The 8,998-nt window shown below is 42.1% G+C and overlaps 1 protein-coding gene across 1 annotated transcript; it reads left to right on the forward strand.

The window, feature by feature from the left end:
• Nucleotides 1–646: 646 nt before the first annotated feature.
• LOC105528029 (high mobility group protein B1-like) lies at nucleotides 647–1,534 on the forward strand. The gene is made up of 2 exons (XM_011964576.1): nucleotides 647–945; nucleotides 1,219–1,534. Exons 1-2 carry the CDS (start codon nucleotides 686–688, stop codon nucleotides 1,532–1,534), a joined length of 576 nt encoding a protein of 191 aa, XP_011819966.1. The 5' UTR covers nucleotides 647–685.
• The last annotated feature ends 7,464 nt before the right edge of the window (nucleotides 1,535–8,998 follow it).

Raw genomic sequence — 8,998 nt, forward strand, 5'->3', positions numbered from 1 at the left:
AACTACCACCCACCTGCTCATGCCAGCAACTTGAATGTTACAGGTGATACTTCACTTTCCCTTATTCTACTTGGGGGAGACACACTCTAAATAGCATCCCCACAATGAGGCATGCCTTTGTAGAATCCTCTCCCCTTGAGGCAGAACCTGTGACCTGCTTCTAATCAATAGAAGATAGCCTAGGTGGGCTGGGAGTGGTGGCTCATGCTTATAATCCCAGCACTTTGGGAGGCCGAGGTGGGTGGATCACTTGAGGTCAGGAGTTCTAGACCAGCCTGACCAACATAGTGAACCCCCATCTCTACTAAAAATACAAAAATTAGCCAGCTGTCATGGCATACACCTGTAATCCCAGCTACTTGGGATATATAGCCAAGGTGATAGATGTTAGAATCTTGTTTAGGATATGTTATATGGCAATAGTGACTGGATGGCATTCCTGTGATTACGTTATGTTATATAATACTCCATCTTAGCTGGCTCGAGAGAGACTCCCTTGCTGGCTTTAACAAATTAAGCTATCGAAGAGTAATGTTACAGAGCAGAGACAGTGAGGAGGCTGCGTCTGGCTCCCGCTCTCACAGCCATTGCAGTACATTGAGCTCCATAGAGACCGCGCCAGGGCAAGTGAGAGCCAGAGGGGCACTGGGTGACTCTGTGCCTCACTGAGGAAAAATAAGTAAACATGGGCAAAGGAGATCCTAAGAAGCTGAGAGACAAAATGTCAGCACATGCATTTTTTGTGCAAACTTGTTGGAAGGAGCATAAGAAGCAGCACCCAGCTGCTTCAGTCAACTTCTCAGAGTTTTCTCAGAAGTGCCTAGAGAGGTGGAAGACCATGACTGCTAAAGAGAAAGGAAAATTTGAAGATATGCCAAAAGCGGACAAGGCCCATTATGAAAGAGAAATGAAAACCTATATCCCTCCTAAACGGGAGACAAAAAAGTTCAGCCGGGCTCGGTGGCTCACACCTGTAATTCCAGGACTTTGGTACGCCGAGGCCGGTGGATCACGAGGTCAGGAATCCAAGACTACCTGGCCAAGATGCTGAAACTGCCTTTCTACTAAAACTACAAAAATTAGCCAGGCGCAGTGGCAGGCACCTGTAATCCCAGCCACCCAGTAGGCTGAGGCAGGAAAACCACTAGAACCCAAGTGGCAGAGGTTGCAGTGAGCAGAGATAGTGCCACTGCACTCTAGCCTGGGCGACAGCATGAGACTCCGTCTCAAAAAAAAAAAAAAGAAGTTCAAGGATCCCAATGCACCCAAGAGGCCTCCTTCAGCCTTTTTCCTGTTCTGTTCTGAGTATCGCCCAAAAATCAAAGGAGAACATCCTGGCCTGTCCATTGGTGATGTTGGAAAGAAACCGGGAGAGATGTGGAATGACACTGCTGCAGATGACACGCACCCTTATGAAAAGAACGCTGCGAAGCTGAAGGAAAAATATGAAAAGGATATTGCGCATATCAAGCTAAAGGAAAGCCCGATGCAGCAAAAAAAGGGAAGTGTCAAGGCTGAAAAGGCAAGAAAATAGAAGGAAGAGGAGGAAGATGAGGAAGATGAAGAGGATAATGAGGAGGAGAAAGATGAAGATGAAGATGAAGAAGATGATGATGAATAAGTTGCTTCTGGCACAGTTTTTTTTCTTGTCTATAAAGCATTTAACCCCCCTGCAAAAAAACTCACTCCTTTTAAAGAAAAAAATTGAAATTTAAGGCTGTGTAAGATTTGTTTTTAAACTGCACAGTGTCTTCTTTTTTTGTATAGCTAACACACTGCCAAATGTGTCTTTAGATAGCCCTCTCCTGGTGGTATTTTCAGTAGCCACTAACCTTGCCTGGTACAGTATGGGGGTTGTAAATTGGCATGGAAATTTAAAGCAGGTTCTTGTTGGTCCACAGCACAAATTAGTTATATACAGGGATGGTAGTTTTTTCATCTTCAGTTGTCTCTGATGCAGCTTATACAAAATAATTGTTCTGTTAACTGAATACCACTTTGTAATTGCAAAAAATAAAAAGTTGCAGCTGTTTTGTTGACATTCTGAATGCTTCTAAGTAAGTACAATTCTTTTATTAGGGAAAAAAAAAAAAAAGAAGCTATCATGTTTATCAAGGAACTGTGGTTGGCCTCTGAGAGCCAGAAAGAAAATGGGGACCTCAGTGCTACAACTGCAAGGAGATGAATTTGCCAACAACCTGAGGAAGCTTGCAAATTGGCCTTTCCCTGGTTGAGCCGCTGATGAAATTATAGCCCATGTCAATACTTGGTCTGAAGTCTGGTGAGTCCCTGAGCAGAGGACCCAGTTAAGTTGTGCCTAGACTCTTGACCCATGGAAACCGTAAGATAATAAATGGGTGTTGTTTGGGGCTGCTAAGTTCATGGTAATTTGTTACTCAGCATAGAAAACTAGTGGAGCACCTGTCCATCACCAGAACTTTTTGATTTTTTTCACTGAAATAATTCTCAAAAACTCCGCTTTTCTCCATCTCCACTACTCCACCCAGAGTAAACTGCCATCACTTCCTATCCAAATAGAGTATCTTTTGGCCTGGCACAGTGGCTCACACCTATAATCCCAGCACTTTGGGAGGCTGAGGCGGGAGGACTGCTTGAGCCCAGGAGTTTGAGATCAGCCTGGGCAACATGGCGAGACCCTGTCTGTATTAAAAATCAAAAAAATTAGTCAGGCATGGTAGTGTGGACCTGTAGTCCCAGCTACTAGGCAGGCTGAGGCTGGAGGATTGCTTGAGCCTGAGAGATCAAGCCTGCAGTGAGCTATGATTGCGCCACTGCACTCCAGCCTGAGTAACAGGGCAAGACCCTGTCTCAAAAGTAAATAAATAAATAAATAAATAAATTTTTAAAAATATCGCCTTAATCTCCACTGTCACATTTGCTCCTCCTATCTTAACCGGACCAAGCCACGAGAGCACCCCAGGCAAGATAATAATTTCACATTTCTTCAACTCAACATTTTTTCAGTAGAGATGAGGAGAAATTGTCTACTGATAAAAGTGATGTATCTTTTTTTTTTTTTTTTTTTGAGACAGAATCTCGCTCTGTCACCCAGGCTGGAGTGCAATGGCCTGATCTAGGCTCACTGCACCTCCACCTCCCAGGTTCAAGCGATTCTCCTGCCTCAGCCTCATGAGTAACTGGGACTACAGGCGTGTGCCACCACACCCAGCTAATATTTTGTATTTTTAGTAGAGACGGGGTTTCACCGTGTTAGCCAGGATGGTCTCTATCTCCTGACCTCGTGATCCACCCACCTCAGCCTCCCAAAGTGCTGGGATTACAGGCATGAGCCACCACACCCAGCTGCATCTCTTTTTATGCCAAAACGAGAGGTTCAATATATGTGATTTTCCAAAGCAGGTAACTCCTTGGGAGGCCCATTAAACCACTTAAAATTTAAACAACAGGCTGGGCACAGTGGATCACACCTGTAATCCCAGCACTTTGGGAGGCTGAGGTGGGAGGATCACTTAAGCCCAGGAGTTCAAGACCAGCCTGGGCAACATAGTGAGAACCCATCTCTACTAATTAAAAAAAATTTTTTTAATCACTCATTTTCTGTAAATAGCGCAACCTATTGTATTACGTAGGTTCAGACTTTCAGCTTAATGTACTTAATGGCAGTTCTTGGCTGACTCGTATCACATTTGGAGGAACAGTTGGTACAAATGTATCACAAGTTTTTAAGAAAGAACAATTTGACTGGGCACGGTGGTTCATGCCTATAATCCCAACACTTTGGGAGGCTGAGGCAGGTGGATCACCTGAGGTCAGGAGTTCGTGACCAGCCTGGCCAACATGGCAAAACCCTGTCTTTACTAAAAATACAAAAATTAGCATGGCATGGTGGCACACACCTATAGTCCCAGCTACTCGGAAGACTGAGGCAGGAGAATCACTTGAACTCGGGAGGCAGAGGTGTCGGTGAGCCGAGATAGCACCACTGCACTCCAGCCTGGGCAACAGAGTGAGACTCTGTCTCAAGGAAAAAAAAAAAAAGAAAGAAAGAAAGAGCAAGTTATCTTTTTCTTTCTCTGTTGCTCAAGATTTGAATGCCAAATCTGAAGTCATGAAGATTTACCTCATGTTTTCTTCTAATAGTTTTATCATTTACATTTATGTTGTTGATCCAGTTTGAATTAGTTTTTGCATGTGGAATGAGGCAAGGGTATGAATTCATGTTTTCTTTTGCATGTGGTTATCCCGTTGTCCCACCAGAATCTGTTAAAGAGACTCTTCTTTCCTCCCATTAAATGGTACCCTGGTCAAAAATCAATTGACCATAGACGTTTGGTTTTATTGCTAAACTCTCAATTCTATTTTATTGGTCTATATGTGTCTGTCTTTATACAAGTACCACACTTCAGCCTGGGCAATATAGTGAGACCTCAAGTCTCAAAAAAAAAAAAAAAAAAAAAATTTTTTTTTTTAATTAGCCAAATGTGGCAGTGGGCACCTATAGTCCCATCTACTTGGGAGGCTGAGATGGGAAAATCACTTGAGTTCAGGGCCCAGGGGCTACAGTGAGCCAAAATTGTGCCACTGCACTCCAGCCTAGATGACAGAGTTAGGCCCAGTCTCAAAAACACCTTCCTGGGCAGCCTGGATGGTAGAGCCAGACTCCGTCTCAAAAAAAAAAAAAAAACAACAACAAAAAAACCACCTTCCTGGGAAATTTGGAAATCAGGAAGTGTGAGTCTTCCCATTTTCTTTTTCTTTTTTAATATTGTTTTGGCTATTCAGAGGTCCCTGCAGTTTTTTGGGTTTTGGTTTTTGGTGTTTTTTTTTTTTTCTTTTTGAGACGGAGTCTTGCTCTGTTGCCCAAGCTGGAGTGCAGTGGCGTGATCTCAGCTCACTGCAGTCTCTGCTTCCCGGGTTCAAGCAATTCTCCTGCCTCAGCCTCCCAAGTAGCTGGGACTACAGGTGCACACCGCCATGCCTGACTAATATTTGTATTTTTAGTAGAGACGGGGTTTCACCATGTTGGCCAGGATGGTCTTGATCTCCTGACCTCGTGATCCACCCACCTCAGTCTACCAAAGTGCTGGGATTACAGGCAAGAGCCACCGCACCTAGCCGGTCCCTGCAGTTTTACAGGAACTTGAGGATAAGTTTCAGTTTCTCCAAAAAAAGGACCATTGGAATTTTGATAGGGATTACACTGAATCTGTAGATTGCTTTGGGGAATATTGCCATCTTAACAATATTAACACTCCCAACACATGAACATGGGATGTCTTTGCATTCATTTAGGTCTTCCTTAGTTTCTTCCATCAATGTTTTTAGTTTTTGGTGTACAAGTCTTTCACCTCCTCAGTTATATTTATTCCAAGGTAATTTGTTCTCTCAGATGCTACTCTAAATTGAATTGTTTTCGTAATTTCCTTTTCAGATTGTTCGCTGCTAGCATAAAGAAATAGAACTGATGTTTGTGTGTTGGCCTTGCAGCAACTTTGCTGAATTCCTTTACCAGCTGTAGTAGGTTTCTGAGGTTCTATGGGATTTTCTATAAAGAGAGCCATGTCTTCTAAAAATCGTGGTGGTTTTACTTCTTATTTTGCTATTTGGAGGCCTTTTATTTATGTTTCTTGCCTAATTGCTGTGTCTAGGATTTCCAGTATAATGTTGAATAGCACAGATGACAACAGACATCTTTGTCTTGTTCCTGATTCTAGAAACTTTAAGCTTTTAGTCTTTTACCATTGAGAATAATGTGTTGTGGAGTTTTTTTCGTAAATGTCCTTTATCATGTAAAGGAAGTTCCCTTTTATCTTAACCCATTCTGCTGCTATCACAGAATACATTAGAGTGATTAATTTACAAATAATAGAAATGTATTTCTGCCAGGCACAATGGCTCATCCCTATAATACCAACAGTTTGGGAGGCCAAAGTGGGAAGACTGTTTGAGGCCAGGAGTTCAAGACCAGCTCAGGTAACATAGTGAGGCCTTATCTCTGTTAAACATTTAAAAATTAGCTAGGCATGATGGCAGGCACCTATAGTCCCAGCTACTTGGGAAGCTGAAGTGGGAGGACTGATCGAACCAAGGAGTTTGAGGCTGCAGTGAACCAGAATCTTGCCACTGCACTCCACCCTGGGCAACAGAGCGAGACCCTGTCTCCTTGCCACCAAAAAGAAGAAAGAAATTTACTTCTCACAGTTCTGGAGGCTGGGAAGTCCAAGACCAAAATGCCAGAAGATTTGGTGTTTGGTGAGGGCCTATTCCATAGATAGCATTTTCTTGAGGCATCCTCACAGTAAGCAGGAAAAGGTAGAAGGGCAAAAGGAGATCAACATGGTGTCCTCATACAGCAGAAGAGATTGAAGGGGAAAGGGGAGCCAGTTAGTTCTCTCAAGCCCTTTTATGAGGGCACTAATAACCTCCTTCAGGCCCCACATCTTAATTCTATTGCACTGGGGTTGAGTTTCAACACATGAATTTTGGAGGAATACACACATTCAAATCACAGCACCCACTATTTCTAGTGTTCTGAGTTTTTATCATGAAAAGGTGCTGAATTTTATCAAATGCTTTTTCTGCATCTATTGAGATGATCATGTTTTTCCTGTCATATTGCTATTGTGGTATATCACATTGATTGATTTCCTTGTGTTGAACCACTCTTGGTTTCTGGGATAAATTCCACTTAGACATGGTACATGATTCATATATATATATATATATACACACACACATATATATATATATATATTTTTTTTTTTTTTTTTTTTTTGAGACAGGGTGTCATTCTGGTTGCCCAGGCTGTAGCACAATGGTGCAATCTCAGCTCACTGCAATCTCTGCCTCCCGGGTTCAAGTGATTCTCATGTGTCAGTCTCTGTAGCTGGAATTACGGGCACACGCCATCACACCAGCTAATTTTTGTATTTTTGTAGAGATGGGGTTTCACCATGTTGGTAAGGCTGGTCTCAAATTCCTGACCTCTAGTGATCCTCCTGCCTCGACCTCCCAAAGTGCTGGGATTACAGGCGCAAGCCACCACACCCAGCCAATTCTTTAAAGTGCTATTGGATTTGGTTTGCTAGTATTTGGTTGAGGATTCCTTCTGTCTATATTCATAAGAGATATTGGCCTGAATTTTGCTTCTCTCATGGCATCTTTGTCTGGATATGAGAGCAATACTGGCCCATGTGTTAGAAGATGTTCGTTCCTCTTCCATTTTTTGGAAAAGTTTGAGTAGAGTTGGTGTTAATTCTTTAAATTGGCTAAAAATGTGTTGTTCAATTTCCCTATCTTTGTGAATTTTCCAGTTTTTCTTCTGCTATTTATTTCTATCTTCATTCCATTGTGGTTGAAAAGGATACTTTGTATGATTTTAATTTTTTTAATGTATTGAGAATCATTTTCTGGCCTAGCATATGTTCTTTCCTGGAGATTGCTCCATGTACACTTGAGAAGTATATTCTGCTGTTGTTAGGTGATCTGTATGTCTGCAGTCTAGTTAGTTTACAGTGTTCTTCAAGTCCTCTATTTCCTTGCCAATCTTCTGTCTAGGTGTTCAATCTATTATTGAAAGTAGGATATTGAAGTCTCCAACTATTATTGTAGAACTATTTTTCCCTTTAATTCTGTCCATATTTGCTTTATATATTTTGCACTCTTGTTTGATGTGTTTATGTTTATAATTATTATATTTTCCTGATGAATTGATCCTATTATCAATATAAATATTTTTTGTCTCTTATAACAATTCTTGACTTAAAATATACTCTTTCTGATACTAACATAGCCATTCCAGCTCTATTTTGGTTATAATTTGCATAGAATATCTTTTTTTTTTTTTTTCAAAGACACAGTCTTACCCTGGCACCCAGACTGGAATGTAGTGGCACACACACAGTTTACTGTAGCTCACTGCAGCCATGGCTGCGTAGTATTCCTGGGCTAAAGCAATCCTTCCACCTCAACCTCTCCAGTAGCTGGAACCACAGGTGTGCACCACCATTCCTGGCCATTTTTTTTTTTAATTTTTAGTAGAGACAGGATATTGCCATGTTACCTAGGCTGGTCTCAAACTCCTGGCTCAGGTGATCTTCCTGGCTTGGCCTTCCAAAGTGCTGGGATTGGCCAGACATGGTGGCTCACACCTGTAATAACAGCATTTTGGGAGGCTGAAGTGGGTGTATCACTTGAAGTCAGGAGTTCGAGACCAGCCTGGCCAACATGGTGAAACCCCATCTCTACTTAAAATACAAAAAAAATTAGCTGGGGTGTGGTGGCACCCACCTGCAGTCCCAGCTACTTGGGAGGCTGAGGCAAGAGAATCGCTTGAACCCCAGAGGCAGAGGTTGCAGTGAGCTGAGATCATACCACTTCACTCCAGCCTGGGCAACAGAGCAAGACTCTGTCTCAAAAAAAAAAACAAAAGACAAAGTACTGAGATTACAGGTATAAGCCACTGTGCCCAGCCCCAGAATATATTTTTCCATTCTTTTATTTTCAACCTATTTGCATCTTTGGATCTTAAGTTAGTCTCTAGTAAAAGCATATAGTTGGATCATTTTTTAAAAATTCATTTTGCTGGCCAGGCACAGTGGCTCACGCCTATAATCCCAGCTCTTTAGGAGGCTGAGGCAGTGGATCACTTGAGGTCAGGAGTTTGAGACCAGCCTGGCCAACATGGTAAAACCCCACCTCTACTAAAAATACAAAAAATATATATATTTAGCCAGGTGTGGTGGCACGCGCCTGTAGTCCCAGCTACACAGGAGGCTGAGACAGGAGAATTGCTTGATCCCAGGAGGTGGAGGGTGCAGTGAGCCAAGATCGCACCACTGCACCTCAGCCTGGGTGACAGAGCAAGACTCTGTCTCAAAAAAAAAAAAAAATTCATTTTGCCAATCTCTGTCTTTTAATTAAGAGTTTAATCTAGTTACATTTTTAATGATTATTGATAATAAAGAACTTACCTCTACCATCATGCTATTTGTTTTCTTTTTTTTTTTTTTTTTTT

The sequence above is a fragment of the Mandrillus leucophaeus genome, unplaced genomic scaffold, assembly GCF_000951045.1.
Source record: "Mandrillus leucophaeus isolate KB7577 unplaced genomic scaffold, Mleu.le_1.0 Scaffold70, whole genome shotgun sequence".
In the NCBI taxonomy this organism is placed as follows: Eukaryota; Metazoa; Chordata; class Mammalia; order Primates; family Cercopithecidae; genus Mandrillus; species Mandrillus leucophaeus.

Coding starts and splice junctions, on each gene's coding strand:
- LOC105528029 (XM_011964576.1), top strand. CDS start 686: ATGGGCAAAGGAGATCCTAAGAAGCTGAGAGACAAAATGTCAGCACAT. Junction 946..1,218: donor CCTAAACGGGAGACAAAAAA/GTTCAGCCGGGC, acceptor CGACAGCATGAG/ACTCCGTCTCAAAAAAAAAA.